Source organism: Poecile atricapillus, chromosome 25 (assembly GCF_030490865.1).
Source record: "Poecile atricapillus isolate bPoeAtr1 chromosome 25, bPoeAtr1.hap1, whole genome shotgun sequence".
In the NCBI taxonomy this organism is placed as follows: Eukaryota; Metazoa; Chordata; class Aves; order Passeriformes; family Paridae; genus Poecile; species Poecile atricapillus.
The window spans coordinates 6,843,691-6,861,341 of record NC_081273.1 but is presented as its reverse complement, the minus strand read 5'-3'; the positions used below and the strand labels follow the sequence as shown (position 1 = coordinate 6,861,341).

At 56.3% G+C, this 17,651-nt stretch overlaps 2 protein-coding genes across 6 annotated transcripts in view; one reads left to right on the top strand and one right to left on the bottom strand.

Annotated features, from left to right (window-relative positions):
- Positions 1-1,304: 1,304 nt before the first annotated feature.
- Positions 1,305-8,108, top strand: LOC131588317 (5-hydroxytryptamine receptor 3A-like). The gene is given in 7 exon segments (XM_058857103.1): positions 1,305-2,297; positions 2,436-2,480; positions 2,814-2,923; positions 3,504-4,053; positions 4,289-4,504; positions 4,542-4,886; positions 5,069-8,108. Coding segments are annotated over 7 exon segments (1,671 nt in total). The 5' UTR covers positions 1,305-2,153; the 3' UTR covers positions 5,330-8,108.
- ZBTB16 (zinc finger and BTB domain containing 16) overlaps positions 7,833-17,651 on the bottom strand; it is a 54,298-nt gene continuing 44,479 nt past the window's right edge. For all 5 annotated transcript variants that reach the window (XM_058857100.1, XM_058857096.1, XM_058857099.1 and 2 more), the window contains 3 exons: positions 13,323-13,493; positions 11,035-11,202; positions 7,833-10,757 (listed from right to left, as the gene is read on the bottom strand). In XM_058857100.1, coding sequence (XP_058713083.1) covers positions 10,528-10,757; positions 11,035-11,202; positions 13,323-13,493 — 569 coding nt within the window. In that variant the 3' untranslated portion in view covers positions 7,833-10,527. The remainder of the gene's footprint in view (positions 10,758-11,034; positions 11,203-13,322; positions 13,494-17,651) is intronic.

The window sequence follows — 17,651 nt, the reverse complement described above, 5'->3', positions numbered from 1 at the left end:
GCTGGGTGGGCCCCACTCGCATCCTCCCAGCCTGAAACTTGATGCAGCGGGAGAGGCTGATCGCCAGATTAATTGGGCGTTCTCAAAAACCCGACGGCGGGGGGAAAGCCACACAAGTGCCGCCTGCCTCCCTGCTCCGCTCAGTGCTCCGCCGAGCCGGCGGATCCATGGTGCCCACGGCTCTCGGGGTGCTCCTGGCCCTGCTGCCGCTGGCCGCGACGCTACAGAGCCCAGGTAAGGTGAGGGACCCACGGGCAGGGCTGGGGAGCTGAGGCAGAGCGGGGTGCTCCTGGCACGGAACAGCACCTTCCTAGAACCTGAGCCATGCTGCGTGGCAGGCAAAGGCTGCTCTTCAGGGAAACCTTCATTCCCCATTCGGAAGTGACATACCTGGGAGAGCTCCGGTGTAGAGCCTGGAGGCGCATCCTGCCCGGGTAACATCGGCAGAAAGGCAAAGTAGCCTTAGAACCCAGCTCTGCTCTGTGGGTTCATAACTTCAGGATCTTGAGGTGCTCGAGCTGTGCCAAGAGCCAGCCCTGAGGACAGAGAAAGACATGGGGGTCTCCTGCCAGCGCTCCACTGCCTGAGAGATGCTGCCTGAGCCCCCTGCCCGATGAAGGGCTTTCTCCAATATAATGTTTAGTCCCTCATAACCTAGAGCTGGGTTTTGGCACGATGCTGTGCCTGTCGTTTGTAACTGCAACTCTGCGCAGTGCAAAATTGATGGCCAACATATTTCCTTGTTATTTCATTATTATTTTCTCTTCTAACATTCCTGGGAAATAGCACAAAAATCCTTGAGCTGCTTTGCACCAGCCCAGCTGGAAGTGTTCAGCGGGCTAGTGACTCAAATGTCTGGATAGGTCATGTAGCTCCTGTCACCCAACTCCCAAACCTTCTCCCACCATTAGCACATCACAGGTGGCAGAAAAGGAGCGGGAACAGTGATACTCTCACCCTAGCAATGCTGACCAGGAGTCAGGAAGGGCTGTGCAGACAGATCCCCCTGTGTTAGGGCTGTGCCAGGGTTGTCCTGAATTGCATGAGGTGAGTTGTCGGCACAACCAAAAAGCATCTGAGGTGAACCCAGCCCAGTCCTCCCTCTGCAAAGCCATTTCCCTGCTGCCAAAGCATCCTGATGCAGATATGGGTGGCGTGGATGTGAGGAGAAGAAGGAGCAAGGAGGAGCGCAAGCGTGAGCCAGCTGCCACCAGCTGCAGCCGGAAAGGCCACTTGGCCCAAGCCGTGGTGATGGCAGCCCCTGTATTTCCTTCCCTCACCCTAATTGTTGCCTCTCCCCCATCTCACTGCCTCTGTTAGTTCATGCCTGCCTGGGCAAGCATCATGCACCTGGCTGGCTCCCCAGTATTACCACTCATGAGCAATGTCAGAGGGGCTGAGGCTGCTGCTTTTTATTTTTTTACCTTATAATACAGATTAAAATTCCCTTCCAGCAGCTTTTCCCAAGTTCCCATAGATCTATTCCAATTAGTCTCTTCCATTATGTTGGAATCGGACTCTGAGGCTGGGTGTGCTGCAGAGCACAGCCACAAGCGTAGCAATGCTGTCCTGGCCCAGCTGTGGTGTTCCAGCTGCCTGGCAGTGAGGACACGGTGCTGAAAGCAATTTGCCCTTGGTTGATGCTGCTGGCACCAGTGAAGGGAGTGTTTTCACAGGAAGCAAACACCAAGATACCTAATAAATGAATCCTGGTTAATCTCCAGCCTTCATCACCTCCACCTGCTGAGCAAAGAAATGCCCCTGTAGGGAGTGCATGGCATGAAACTTACCCAGGGGCAGTGTGTCCCTTGTGGCTCCCTGCTGCTGCTGACCTGGCACTTGTCCAGAGAGGTGAGGGCTGGCAGCTGTGCCCTCTGAGGCTGGGGAAGATCACAGCGCTGACAACCTGCACAGCACAGGATGTCAGTAACATATTAGGTGATAGTTCTGGTGTCCAGGCTTGTTCTCCATCAGGATGGTCCTATTTAGGTTGGATGGGAAACCCCAACTGGTAAGTGAGAGCAGGCAGCTGGCAGCATCCTGCAGCACATGGCACACCCCAGGGTGATGGCAGCCGCTGCCCCAGTGCGAGCAGCCTCCATCATTCCCTCCCTTTCTCCCTCTGCTGAGCAGGTACCCAGCGTGGGGGATGGATGCCAGAGCCCTCCGAGCCCGCCCTGCAACGCCTGGCCCAATATCTCCTGGCCCACTACCAGAAAGGCACCCGGCCTGTGCGGGACTGGCGAACGACCACTAACGTGGCCATCGACCTCATGGTCTATGCCATCCTCAGTGTGGTGAGTCCTCTGCTCCCATTCCGTGTGTGTCCGCAGGGAGGGGAATGGTACCTGGCCTGCAACATCCTCCCAGCATGCTCTGCCCATCTTCCCGACTGTCAATGCCCCTGTTCTGACCCCATCCTCATCCTCCTACAGGATGAGAAGAACCAGGTGCTGACCACCTACATCTGGTACAGGCAGGTGAGTAGCCATGAAACCTTGCCTCTTCCTTGCTGGCCCCCCTAGGGGTCAAGCACCCCCAAACCCCCATGTTTTCCTGTGAGAGAAGTGTGCAGTCCTGAAGGAGAGCAGTGAGAGGGGAAGCACGTTCTGGGGGCTGGCAAAACCTCTGTAGCGCATGAACTTTAAGGCTCAGCTTTCACACTCCCTGTTCTGCACTGTTGGGTGTTGTGCAAGCTGAAGGATAAGTCTTTCCTCCCTCCCATGGGGAGCTTGCTTGCTGCTAGCCTGGGGTCTGTGTGCTGGCAGAGTGGAAGGACTTCACCCACCGAGTCCCCTCTCCATTGTCCCCAGCACTGGACAGACGAGTTCCTCAAGTGGGACCCAGCTCGCTTCGACAACCTGACGCAGATCTCCCTCCCCGTAGAGAGCATCTGGGTGCCCGACATCCTCATCAACGAGTTGTGAGTGCAGCTAAAGTCTCAAGGGAGATAGACCGGGACTGGGACTCCCTCACCTACCATGGTCACGTACTGTCCCATGCTTTGTATTCCTGGCACAGAGCTGGCAGCCTCCCCACATCGGGGAGCTGCAGATGGGGATTGGCTCAGCAGCTGGGCCATTTCCAATGCTGGCTAACCACAACCGTCAGTAATTACCCTCACTGTGCTGGGGGTGAGATCCAGATATCAGGGGAAAGGCTTTGTGAAGACAGTACAATGCAAGGGCAGCTGCAGAGCTGCTGGCCCTTTCCATGGAGCTCTCTGGTGTCCTTCCCACTCTGTGGGGATTTAAGGTGTTCCCAGTGCCTCCAGAGGGCTCTGGGACAATGACATAGACACTTCTCAGGCTGGGAGAAGGCAGCAGTCGGGGCAGTGCAGAGGTGATGTGAGGCAGAAATGCCTGCAAGGGTGTTGCCAGAAAAGCAGAACAGGGGGAAAATCCCTGGCTCTCGGGCAGTTCCCCCCTGAAATGCCACCTGGCAGAAGGAACCCCTGCCCAGAGTTCTCTCCAGCCCACATCTCTGTCCCTCATGTCCCTCAGTGTGGATGTTGGAAAGTCCCCACATGTTCCCTACGTTTACGTCAGCCATCACGGGGAGGTGCAGAACCTCAAACCCATCCAGGTGATGACTGCCTGCAGCCTGGACATCTACAACTTCCCCTTCGACGTCCAGAACTGCTCTCTCACCTTCACCAGCTGGCTGCACCACAGTGAGTGGCGGGACGCCCGTGGGGAGGGGGCTCGGGGGAGCGGGCAGGACCTCTGCTGGGCCGGAGCTCCGTGCAGAGGGCAGCTCGTCCCTCTAGATGGCCCCAGCGGATCGGGGAAGCGTGCAGGGAGGGCAGGCACGCAGCCTGGTGTGGAGGCGCCGACAGCTGCCGGGCTTTGGGCAGGGTACCCCTGGTTCTCACCTCTCCTCTGCCCCCCAGTTCGTGATATCAACCTCTCGCTGTGGCGTCAGCCAGAGCTCGTCAAGTTCGACCGAAGTGTCTTCATGAACCAGGGCGAGTGGGAGCTGCTCTACGTCCTCAGCCACTTCCAGGAGTTCAGTGTCAAGAGCAGTGACAGCTATGCTGAAATGAAGTTCTATGTAAGAGCCTTTGGCCACCGTGTTTCTTGGGGATGTGGCTCGAGGGAAGGGACTTGCCCCATCCCTGTCTCTGCTCTGTGCTGCAGCTCCTGCCTGCAGGTGGGAGGCTCCCGCTAGTGAGCCCCTCCTCTGGCTCACCTTAGTGCCCCCATCATCCTCACCTGCCTTGGCAAAGAGCCACACCAGCTGAAGGCATCGTTTCAACCCTTCACCCTTGTCTGTCTCTGTCCTGCAGGTAGTCATCCGGAGACGCCCCCTCTTCTACACCGTCAGCCTGCTGCTCCCCAGCATATTCCTGATGGTTATGGACATTGTGGGCTTCTACCTACCTCCCCACAGTGGTGAGAGGGTCTCTTTCAAGATCACTCTCCTGCTGGGCTACTCGGTTTTCCTCATTATTGTATCGGACACATTGCCAGCTACTGCTGTCGGCACCCCGTTGATAGGTATGGTGATTCTGCCATGGCAGTCATGGGCAGAGACCACAGGGCCCTGAGATTTGAGTAGGAAGGATTTGCTTGGGCCCGTGCTCTGGGCACGAGCTTTTGCAGGTCACTCACCTCACTGATGTCTCTGCAGGCATCTACTTTGTGGTGTGCATGGCACTGCTCGTCATCAGCCTGACAGAGACCATCCTGATTGTGCGCCTGGTGCACAAGCAAGACCTGCAACCCCACGTCCCTGAGTGGGTGAAACACCTGCTGCTGGAAAGAGCCACCATCCTGCTCTGTATCCGGGACAGGAAGACATTCAGCCAAAGCAGGACGCAAAGCTTGGACACTTCCAGGCAGGTGGAGAACAATGACAGCACAGGTAAGAGTTGCACAGAGAGGGTCTGTGGGAGCTGAAGGAGTCTAGATGTTCCTACACTTACATAACAATTCTTTGTATGGTGGACTGGGTGCCTAGTTCACCCTCACAAATCCCAGTTCCCCATCTAAGCAGGTTTTTCACATTTGCTTCTCTTGATCTCTCAGCCAAGCCGACTCCCTATGTCTGTGAGGACCCCCGGGAGTGCGGGGCACTGGGGGGCACGAGGTCTGCACTGGCCTTTAGTGGCCGGCCAGAGGGCTCGGGAGCGCTGCAGGAGGTCCTGCACGAGACCACGGCTATCCGCCAGCTCCTGGAAAAACGGGAGGAATTCCGTGATGTCGCCCGTGAGTGGCTGCAAGTGGGCTACGTGTTGGATGTCCTGCTGTTCCGGGTGTACTTGGCAGCCGTCCTGGCTTACAGCATCACTCTGGGCACCCTCTGGTCGGTGTGGAGGGATGCCTGAGCAGTGCCCATTATTCAGGGCGGGAGACGGGGGACCTCGCTCTGGCGGCTTCTCCCTGGCTCTGGGATTCGCCAGTGTCTGTCCACCCAGACGGGCGCATCCCTCACGTCCCTCAGCTCCGCAGCGGGAAGGCGGAGCTGAGCAGGAGCCCCCCGGACCCCATGACCCTGCCCAAACCTCTCTCCACGCTTCCCCTGCCAACCCCGGGAGAGCCCACAGCTCGGCCCGGCCACGGCCGCGGCTTCAGCACCGCGGACAGCGGCCCCTCCGCCCGGCCCGGCCGCCTCCCGGCGCCGGGGGATCCCCAGCGCCCCAGGGGGATCGCTGTCCTCGGCTCCCCTGCCCCTCACCCCGCCTGCTGCCTTTATTCCCTACCCCGGCCCCCTGCACACCTGCCCAGCAGATCCCTACCACGCTTGTGCTCAGGAGTTTTAGCAAAGTGGGAGAGATGCAGTGTCCGGCCGCGGCCAGACGGGATGTCACCGGGACTGATCCGGTGAGCACGGTACCCGCAGAGATGCGCGGGGCAGGGCTGCCATCACACCTGCAGTAGGTGCCCAGCTCTCGCTGTCCATCTGCCCCCGCCAGGACAGAAGCACAAAGCGAAGAGGAGAGGAAAGTGCTACAGATGCCATAAGAGCCCATCCCATGCTCTAGGAGCATCTTTACATATGGGCCTGTGATGGAGGACAGGTGGGTCGACACCACCTGGATCTCAAACATTTGCCCTCAAACCCACCAGCCCCAGAGCAAGACTCCCACTCACCATCCCAGAGCCATCACCTGCAGGAAAACTTACCTCTGAGTGACGGCCTGAGGATGGGTGGAGTGGGCTCCTGCCAGTGCTGGCCCGCACTAATGCGCTGATGGTCTGTAAGTGGCTGCCTATTGATGAGGTGTCCAGTTAAAGAGTTCGTGAGACACTAAATCAGCCCATTGATCCTGCTGAGATCGATGGTGCTACAGACCTGATCAGTGCAGCGGGCAATTAACACCCTCTGGAATGAGCTGCCTTCATGTAACATCAAACGCTCCAACAGACAAATCCAATGGGGCCATTGACCCGGGTGTGCGATGCCACCCAACCCATGTGTTTGATGAGGGTACTGGGCAGCAAGACTCCTGAGCCAGCCTTGCCATCCCTGTCTCACCCACCGCCACCGCGATGTCCCCCAGGGCTGCACTGCAAGATGCTCACCTGTGCTGCTGTATCCCATGGAATGTTTTGGTCCTTATCCTTGTCCTCCCTGTGCTAGGAAGCCATTGTGCACCCAACCTAACCCCCTCAAGCACCTCAGCAGTTCTTTTCCCTGGAAGGACAGGCTGCCCATGCTGGAGGAAAGATAGATTCTCCCTTTGCCCTCTTGCTACTTTGGGAAGTGCTGCATGTGGGAAAAAGTTCCAGGCATCTGAGAGAAGCCTGGATTTTCCTCTTAAAAAAAAAATAAAAAAAAATCAATAAATCTGAATCTAATCTCCTAATAAAGGTTTAATGAGGACATAATGTTGATGGAACAGAACATTGTTGCGGCATAATCGCTCCCAGCTGCTGTGCGAGCGTGCACACAAAGGCCCGGTCCTACCGCGATTTCCCCGTTATTATAACAACGCCTTTGTGCCAGGCTGAACGCTGGAGAGGGGCTTTGCCCCCCTTTTCCCGGGGTGCTGCAGCCCGCAGGTTGCTCACAGCAGGACCACCTCTGCTTGCCTGAACCTGGATCAAAGTTCCCCACTACTTGCCCAAAGCCTTCCTGGGAGGCTGTGCTGGGGAGACTGGGGGAGGCAGGACTACCATCAGGACCTTGGAATGGACACAGCCCCTCAAACCTGCTGGGAAATACTGGGGCAGGGCATGAGCCTGGCCTTGACACTGGCACATGCCATCCACCCCTGGGAAAAACGAAACGCTGCTCTGCACTTGGCGACTCCAGCTGTGCTGTAACAAATGTCTAACACGAGGCCAAGGCGGGCGGTGGGCACGCGTTGGGCACAGGCACGGCTGGGTGGTGCTGGCAGCACCCGCTTGGCCCAGCTGCAGCCTGCGGTGCTGTGCGCTTTGCCACAGCACAAAAGGAGAGCAGGCGCTGCCGTTAATGTAGTCAGTAAATAAATAAAGGAGGGCTTAAGCTTAGTGTACAGCAATCAGTCGGGAACTACAGGATAATTAACACAGCGGGGGGCCGGACGGCTCTGCAGGCAGGTTTAAATGAACGAGTTCACTTTCATTGAGGCAAACTTGCTCTGCTCCCTGGTGAGCCACATGGGCAGGCGGCAGCACGGGCAGTGTGCTGTGGATGCTCCCTGCCCATGGGAACACTGACATTTCAGGGAGACCCCCCCGCCCCCTGGGCTTGGTTTAGGGATAGGACCTCCTCAACTTCTCCCTCAAAGTAGGCACCCCCAAACTCACCACTCGGCTCACCCCAAGCTGGTGCATCCTTCCTCCACCTCCTCCTCTTCCTCCTCCTCCTCTTGACTGGCACAGGAATGGGAGACAGCAGGCTGAGACAACAGAATTAACTTTATTGGTTGTTTTTTTGTTTTCTAACTGCAGATTCAAGGTATACAACTGAACATTGCTATTTTCCTTATGAGACTTATAAATAAAAATACAAAAAATGTTCACTACAAAAAAATCTACCGTTAGTAGGATGTAAAAAATATTCTCTTTGCTATAGAAGGCACGAACTTCACTTAGTGACACATGGAGAGAAAAAAACCTGCAGCAGTATATTCTTCTTTTTTTTTTTTTGTCTTTTTTTTTTTCCTCTGTCAGAAACACTGAAGTCTTACAAAGAAATGCATCTGAATCTACACAGAACGAAGGCAGATGCAGAGAGCTGCAACTAGGAGACACCACAACTGGGTTTTTTTTTTTTTTCTTTTTCTTTATTTTTCAGGAAACTTTTAGCTAACGGCATCTGTGGCTAGAGGACAGAAAGAGGACTCGCAAGCAGAACCGCAGGGGAGCAAACGGTGAGACAGGAAAAGTCGTACAAAAAATAGGAGCCGATAGATACTCTGAGAAAACCAAAGGGGAACTTGGGCACCTTCTGCGCCCGGGCTCAGAGAGGTGCTGAGGTAGACGGAACGAGGACAGCGACGGACCCGAACCACGAGCGGCAACACAGAGCAACGGGACGGGCAGGCGGGCGCTCACAACACTGACAACAAGCCAGGGGAGAGGGAGCCCGGGACCACGGGGCCCCGTGCGGCGCTTGGTCCTCACTGCTATGATACACATATATATACTTATATATATATATATGGAGGGGTGGCGGGGCTGCGCCACAGCCAACAGTGCGGGGACGCGCGCCCGGGATACAGCAGCATCACTCCAACGCTGACCCCAACACTGTTGCAGTGGGGGCTGTGTCTCTGAGGGAGAGGGATGGTGAGATGGAAGGGGAGGTTAAAGCAAAAAAAAAAAAAAAAGCCACATGAGCTCGGCCACGTGCTCCGTGGCACCCGTGTCTGGCAGTGCCAGGACACCACGGGGACCTGCCGTGCACACGCCAAAAATTGCAGCAACTTTCTGTGTGAAAGAACTGTTTTCTTTTTTTAATGTTTTTCTGTTTTTTTCTTAGGCACAACAATTAAACGAGCCGTTCTCCACAGTCACATCCCAGATTGTACAGCAGCGGTGTCCACCCTGCGCAGAGCAGCAACGCTCCCATGCGCAGAGGCACACACACGTGCAAAGCCGGACTGGGGCGCGAGGGAGGATGCTGCTCCCACAGCCGTATCCCTGCTTGGCACCAGGAGAGGTGGGAAGAGCACCCCAAACCCAGAGGGGCCATCAGTGTCCCTCCAAACTGTATCCAGACACTGTTCCCCCCCCCTCCCCAGCCCCTTTCCCCCCCCTTTCACCCAAACGCAGCAAAATGACAAAAAAAGAGCCACGGGATGGAACCACCAAACCCGCGGCTGCGCAGGAGAAACACAACAGAAACAAACACAAGAGGTAGCTTCAGAACAAACACCCCCAGCCCCATGGGGCCAGGCAAAAAATACCAGTTTTGGTAAGGATAATGCACAACAGGAGGCTGGCAGGGACACCACTGTCCCACCACCTCTCCACCACCAATGCTGGGCACGTGGCTGGTGCACCCCAGCCATGCCACCCCCTGTCCCTCCCAAATCAATAAAAGCTCATGAGGTCACAAAAAAACGAGGTAATTTCAAGTAAAATGTGCTAAACGCGGAAATATTCCAAAAGAAAGTTCAAAAAAACCCAAACAAAAAGCAAAAAAAGCGGCGAGCAAAGCCGCCTGCCACTGGGCACCCCTTACTTGTGGGCTCCTGCGGCTGAGGGCTGGGCAAAAAACCCACATTGGCACCTTCCAGGTGCCCCAAATCAGCAGAAGTAAAGAGGATCCCTGCATTCGGAGTGATGCCACACACTAACAGCTCCAATGCTGGCACTGACTGCACATCACCAAACCAACTGCATCTCCCCACGGGGGGCTTCACCCTTGCCTCAGGAAGGCAGGGAAGGAGGGAGAAATGCATAGAGAGGTCTTTGGTCATGGGGAGAGCAGCAGCTCCTGTGCCCCCTGAGCCCACCTGGACACCAGGCAGCACCTCAAGGCAGCCTGGCTCACAGCTGGCTCCCTGTCCCAAACACCTCCTCTGGCCAGGATGCCCTCAGGATGCTCTTGGCAAAGCACTTGTGGCTCACAGGGCACTGTCCTGTCCTGCCTGTGATGATGCAGCCTGGGAGCATGAGAACCTGCCAGAATAGGGCCCAAGCCCCACAGGGGAGCTCGGGTCCTCTGCAGGGCATCCATGGCCAGGTCTACACAGTGACAGAGGACACCAGGAATTAAAGCCTTCCCAGAGCACTAGCTGTACACACACTTTCAGGGAAGCGCCTCTTTCCTACATGGTCTTCCCAGCAGCACCAGTGGCCAATGCCAAGGGTGACAGAGAGCCTGGCTGGGGGCTGCAAAGGGTGAAATCTGCCCTGCAGCAAGGGTGAAAGGGCAGCAGGCGCATGAGCAGCTGGGACAGCAGTGTGGATGGGGCTGGGGAAGGGGCTGGTGCACCCCCTGCTCCGGCATGAGCTGCAGGATCCTTCCGGCGAGAAGAAACGAATGAGAACTGAAAACAAACAAGGCCATGGATGCTGCGGGTTTGGTGGGATTTTTTTGCCCAGTCATCTGCCACTTGGCCCTGCTGCCCCTCTGCCTCCTCCCTTAGACGTAGCAGAGGTAGAGATAGGTCTTCTCTATCCGCCAGTCGGTGGGGATCTCCTCTGGTTTGTGGCCCTTCATGTGCTTCTGCATGGCGGAGAGGCTGGGGCAGTACTCCAGGCAGATGGTGCACTGGTAGGGGGAAGCGCCATTGTGGGTCCGAAGGTGTTTGATCATGGCCGAGTAGTCCCGGGAGCGCTGGTGGCACAGCTTGCACTCGAAGGGCTTCTCGCCTGTGGGATATGGGGATACAGGGGTGTCAGCAGGGGCCCGGGGCCTCCGGGTGCAAATCAACTGCCCGGCATCGACGCTGCCGCAGTGGGCACAGCCGATAACCAAGTAATGAACAGCAGAACCGACGGGACTATTGATCCCCTATTTACAACAGTTACGTGCCGGCGCATCCGGGGTTGCGCTATCCCTGGCTGCTGCCCTGGTCCACATGCCAGCCTTTGTGCTGGGGGACCGCTCTGTCATTGCCAGCCTCACCACAGACACCCCAGCGTGTACCTGTGTGGACTCGGTAGTGGGTCTCCAGCTGGTGTTTGAGGCTGAACTTCTTCCCACAGCCGTTGCACTCATAGGGCTTCTCACCGGTGTGGATGCGCTTGTGGCCCTTCAGTGTGCTCTCGTCCCGGAAGCAGCTGCCGCAGAACTCACACTCGTAGGGGTGGTCGCCTGCAAGCACATGTGGGGGTCAGGGCTGCCGTGACTGCTGTGCCACACCAAAAACAGCTCCCCAGCCTTTTTACCCCGGGCAGCCATCCTGGGGACAGAGCATCCCAGTTTCCACAGTGCAGTGTGCTGTCCCTTCATGCCTGTACAGACGGAATGCTCAGGTCCATGGCATGGTAGAGAGACTGGAGCGTGCTGCAACCCTCCCTCACCAATTGCCAGGTTTTTCACCCAGCAGCACCAGCACAGACCCAGCCCTGGGTATCTCCCACACTCCAGACCAGGCAGCTGATAAATGAACTCTGGTTCGGCACCAAAGGCAGAATGATTTGAAGGAAAGGTGAGGGCTCCAGCTACTTATTTATTACAGCCGCGAAGGCAAGGACAATAAAGATAGATTGATCGTCCGAGACTTTGTTCATGAATATTTAAATATTACTGATTTGTCTTGTCACTGTAATTACAATTTCTCTGTGCCGCATATCCTACAAGCACAGTTTATGGTAAAGAATGGCGAACTGTATTTCACTTGTCCTGCTGCAGATGTGCGGAGCTGCCAAGCGTGTAATGTTCCCCGCATTTCATACATTTTCTTCAGCTGTGAAGGCTTAAGTCATCCACAATGACCTACGTTTTTTCATTATCCCCGTGTCAAACTGCACTCGTGCCTGGGCATAAATTGTCCTTCTCGTTATATACTCACATGCCTGTGCTTTCGCTTCCTCTTTGAAATGATATTTTACTCTCTCCCCATTTGCCGCAGCCCAGTGCTGCGGCCCCTCGCCCCCTCCCACAGCTGCTGCCTGGGCACCTGGGGGGAGGAGGATGCTGAAGATGCAGTTTGGAGCCCCCCTCCAAAGGCACTGCAGGCAGTGGGCTGTTGTTGACTTTCCCCTCCCCGTGCCCAGTTCCAAACTGCCACTTTGGCTTTTGATCCCACAGTCAAAGACAGCAATTTTTCAGCCAGAGGCAGCCAGTATTTCCAACTGCCCACTTTCCAGGGGAGCCTGAGCCCATGGAGCACCCTGGCCCTGGGACAAGAGGGAGCATCCTGCAGCTGTGCAGGATGGCACCACGTGGCACGATTAAATGCTCCTAAAGCACTGATGATCCAGTGTTTTTTCACAGCCGGGAGCTACTAAAGCGGCAGAGGTTGGGGTGGGACACGCGCAGCCCGACCCGCAGCCCAGGTCACCGGATTACTGGCTATAAATAGCTCCAGTGCTCAGCATTAACATGCTTATCATCGACACACGATTCCCATTTCCCACATCGGGAGCCCTAGCCCACGTGTGGGTCTGGCAGCTGCCAGCCACTGGCTGGACAGGGCAACCCTCCGTGACACCACCCACACAACCCCCAGCAGCCACCTTTACGTCCCTTTTGGAGATTGTGTGCATGGCCCCTGCCTGACAAGAAAAAGAAGGGACATCCCTGCTCAGAATATGTTTTGTTCCCTGTCACTAACAGCAGTGGTGGCAGTGAGGGTGCTCCCACCTGTGTGGGCAAAGGATGGGTGAGGAATGCTTCACCCAGGCAGCTGTGAAGATCTGTGGCACTGGCTGTGATCCTGCAGGCTCCTGCTCATCCCTCAAGAATCATCTCTTTCAGGGGTGTTTTGGGACTGGCTCTGAATGATGGTGCTGATTGTGTGGCCAGGACCACGGAGCTGCCCAGGGACGCTGTCGGAGGAGCTGAGGACACGGTGTGGGCTCTTTGAGGACACGGTGTAAGGCGGCCAAGCTGTGCTCTCCCGCTCAGCAATCCTGCAGCCAAGCCCTGCCCCAGCAGGGCCACGGCAGCACCAGCTACACGTAGCGCAGGTCGCCCTAATCCCATTAGGGCCGAGCACCAGCTGATTATGTGCATCTACCGCCGTAAGCTGATGAGGCGGATATGATCGCACACCCCCTAAGAAGGTCACGTGCCACCTCAGACCAGATCAACTTATTACACACAGCTTTTTCTTTTTTTTCTGTTTTGTTTTGCAAATCCAAGCCACCTAGTCACCTCCAAGCTTTTAATACAAATCACCTTTCTTCCCCCCATTTCTTTTTTATGCCTGGGGAAGGAGCATGTCCTGGCTGCCCCATCCCCGAGTCCCCACGGTGGTGCTGCCATACCTGTGTGGGAGCGCAGGTGTCTCTTGAGTGCGGTGTGGCTGGGGAAGGTGCGGTTGCACTCGCTGCAGATGTAGCTGCGCACCCCGGCGTGCACCTCCATGTGCTGCTGCAGGGCGCTCTGCGTCTGGAACCGCTTGCCACACAGCAGGCAGAAAACGGCCATGTCTGTACCTGTGGGAGAGGGAGACACCCTGCTTAGGTACTGCCTGGCACCCCAGCCCGCTGTCCCGTCACCCCACTGTCCGGGGGTCCCCTCTCCACCGTGTGCAGGGATGCTCTGGCAGCAGAAGGGACCCCAAGAGCTGCAGGGCTCTGGGTGTCATTGCAAGTCCCAGCAGCAGGACCCTGGCCACCCTAACCCTGCTGAGACTGGCCCTCTGAGGGGAACAGCTGAAGAGAAGTTGCTCTTATTGCATTGAAGGCAGTTGGGAGCCCTGGTGATGCTGAGGGATGCCCAAACACAAGGCAGTTGTTGGGTGATCACCACATCCCCACACGCCGGTGAGAGCTGCTGAGCTCAGACCTTGTGATGTCCCGGGGAAAGGGGACCCCAAGAAGCGCCCCAGGAAGCTGCCCTGGGGAGGAGGAGACAGGATGTGAGAGGGCAATGTGCCCACCCTTGTGCTGTGGGTGACCCCCAGCCCCAAGGCAGATCCAAGCTCCAGACTATCTCTCTTGGATACAAACCTGGCTGCAGCAACACGACAGGGACAAAACCCCAACCCAGGTGCTCGTACCCGTCCATAAACATCTCAGACCTCTGTGCCGTTAAACAGTTTGTTTTCGCTTATGCATAGCTGATTGTTCAGAACTGTGAGTCACTGCAAATTGTATTACGCAGGGAGATTAAGCAAATAAATGCTCGCTTTTTGGAGACATTAAAATGTGAGGACTATGGAAATAAAATTAGCTAGAAAATTGTATTAGCAATTCATTAGCAGCACAAGATGTTCAAGGTAACCAACAAATCCATGCAGCCTTCAGGAACAGCAGGGGCAGAGGGCTGCTTTCCACACTGCCAAAATCCAACCCCAGGGAGACCACCAGGACCACAGCACCATGGGGCAGGGACATGATGGGCAACAGCACTGCCAGCGCCATGGTCCTGCCTGGCGTGCAGGCAGGTGACAGGGAAGGATGGTCCTGGGCAGACCCACACCTCCAGACTGGGAACCATGCACAACAGGCATCCCCGAGAGCACCTCAGCTCACACTGTCACCTGCTCTGGCATTGTGCCATCACCCACCCAGGTGTGGTGGCACACCGCGGTCAGCTCTGCCCTGCTGGGGATGCAGGAGCTGCCTGGGGGGATGCTCAATCTCAGCTTTGCAACGAGCTACCCAAAAATGCTCCGAAATCAGAAAAAACCCCAGTGAAATGGGAATAAAAGCAGCAAGAGAGGTGGCCCCACACAGGAGCTGCCTTTCTCCCTCTGCAGGGATTTATCCCGGGGGGTTGCAGGCTCATGTGCCCCCCATGCAGCTGAGGACAAAACGCTCCCGAGAGAAAAAAAAAAAATTAAAAAAAAGGCAAAAAAAAAAAAAAAGCAGGCAGCCCCGAACGGGCAGCGCGAAGCAAATCCCAAGAGGTATGTGGCCCCGCGGCCCTCGGCGGCCCCGGCGGTGACAGCAGGACGGGTCAAAGGTCCCCGGGGCTGAGCCCCCAGCGCCGCGGCCAGCTGCGGAGCGGAGGCCCCGGCCGGCGGGACGCCGGCCCCGATAAATCTGCCGCCAGCAGCCCCCGCTGGGGCCGGGGACAATGGGCTCCCGTGGGGGCGGAGGGCAGGACAATGCTGCTGGGCCGGCGCGCGGGGCCGTAACAAATCCTCCCTGGCACCGTAGGGCCCTCATTTGTGAAACTAATTGGCCCCCGCTTGAAAAAAAAAAAAACCTGGGCTGACTCCAGCAGCCGCAGTGATGGGGACGAGCTGCCTCGTGCATGCACGGGGGGACAAGGCTGCTCGCCGGAGCCGGGCATCCCCCAGGTGCTGCTTCCTGAGACCTGCAAAGGGCCGCTTCTAATTTCTTTCTGTTTTTTTTTTCCTTCAAGTAATGTATCAGTAAATAAACGCCCCAGACTGGGAGGTAGCGGCCCTGGTGTGTGAAGGCGCACGGTTCCAGTTGTGCTCTGAGAGCAGAGCATCTGTGTCACACAAAGGCTGATAGCGGCGGGGCGCAGAGGTGGAGGATGTGGGAGATGGCCCTGCACCCCGGCATGGGGCCCAGCAGTGGGACACGGAGCCCAGGCAGCGCTTGTTCCCGGCCCTGAGGCTCCGCAGGTGACATTCTCCAGCAGCCACGGGGGCGCGGCACACCGGGGTCTGCTGGGTGCCATCCCACTGCCAGCCTTCAAGGTGCTCGATTTGTTTCTAGGCTACATGTCAACTATGTCACGCCTTTGGAGAAAGGACAGGAAGTGGGAAAAAATGGCAAAACACGTGTGAGGGTGCCACCCTGGGTACCACAGGACTCAGCCCTGTCTCCTGTCCTGAGTGCATTCCTGGGCTCCAGCCACAGAAGCCCCGAGCCAGCCCTCAGCCACTGGAAGAAAAATCACCCCTGATAAAGAAATGCTGCCGCCCCAAATCAGTGAGAGACGGATTTATTCATTTCCCTGACATTTTAATGGTTTCTCCCCTTTTTGCGGGAAGATGATTACAAATTAAGCAGCATTTAAACGCTTTTTACTGTCAACAATTAAAAGGGGTGAAGGCGGGCGAGCAATTCATTCCCCGGGAAACGCGCTGGCTCTCGGCGGGCGCCGGCGGCCCTTCCCTCTACTGTACACCGCACAATGGCCCCGAGCGCGCCATTAATTTTGCAGGACGTTCAAAAGCAAATTAAAATATAAAAAGCCCCTGGGCACAAAGATAGATACCAAGGGAGGGGGCAGCGTAGGTCAAGCTCGCTGAATTGAAGTCTTAGCAACTGGGGGCGTTTAAGCACAGCCCCGCACGCCGCATTCAGCTGCCACCTTCGCCCACTACCCCTGGTTTCTGTGTCCCTGCCAGACCCAGTGCTGTGCCAGCGGCTGAAAGCCCCTAGCGGGGCAGCTGCTAGCACTGCCACAGGGTTCCGAGGTGGAAGCTGGACTGATTTGGGTGTTAGGTGCTCTTTTGGTAAGCGTATTGGCCACATCTTGCAGGGTCTTGTTAAATACGAGGTGGTCCCAAAACTGATTTTTAGGGGAGGGATGCTTGATGGAGGGAGGGAAAACCCTATGGCTACAAGCCTGGAGATGCACATCCCTGTTCTCCAGCAGCTTCATCCCAAAGCAGCGCAGTCGGCAGGGACGTGATGACGAGCGAGATGCGGTGTGTGGCAGCGCGCCCCGTCCGAGTCACAGCGAGGGATGCTGCGGCACCGCCCCCCGCCCGCTGCCTCTGCCGGAGCAGGAATTAAACTAAAAACCGGCGTGGCGACGGGTGAGGGAGGCAGCGTGGGGTGGGTCTCCCTCGGCACTGCGCTCTGGTGAAGTTTATGGATGCGGGAGGTGCACCGCAGGAGAAAGGCGACACGTCCCCTTTAAAAGGAAATATAATTTACAGTGTGCAGCCAGGCGGGCCATAGTTTCAATCTCGTTTACTATAGAGAAAACTCTGCTAGCTGTTCTCTATCCCACAAATCCGATTTAATCAGACAAGCCAGCCAGCGTGGCTTGAAGTAAAAACGGATAATTAGTAAACAGAGAGCTACTTCAGTGCTTCATTGGCATTCGAGCCGGGCTAGTGTGTCGCATTTAAAATGCAGTCTGATGAAGTTTACAAAATCAAACCATTTGTTACTCCTATTGAAGAGGCTTCAGGCCACTTGCAATTAAATTGGAATTAGTGCTTAGAATGAGATACAGCAAATTCATACTAAAAAGGGATCTGACTTTCAGACATTTGACTTCAAGTTTTTCCCCCCATGCTAGAGCACGCGTGTGTGTTCTGGCCTGCCGGCCCCCCAGTGCCCCTGGCAGCACTGCCAAGCCAGACCTGCTGTGTGGCTGGGGAATGGGGTGACTCGGGGACGCTGTGGCAGCAGGGGAGGGGGGACAAAGGGAGCACTGCCACTATGCTGGGGAGGCAATCCCCGCTGAGTCCCAGCATGGTGGCAGCACGGGCTGGCAGTCCCCAGGCACGCGGTGCTGCGCAAACCAAACTGCCCCTCCCTGAGTTCTCTTCATAATGCTGCCATCTTTCCCTGCCTGTCCTCAGACCCATGCTATCAGACTTGAAAAATGAGCAGATCCACCCACCGTTCAAATAATCAGGAACACAGAACGAAAGGCTGTGGAGGGGCACACTAGGAAGGCTCCAGCATTATCACGGGCATGAGCATGCT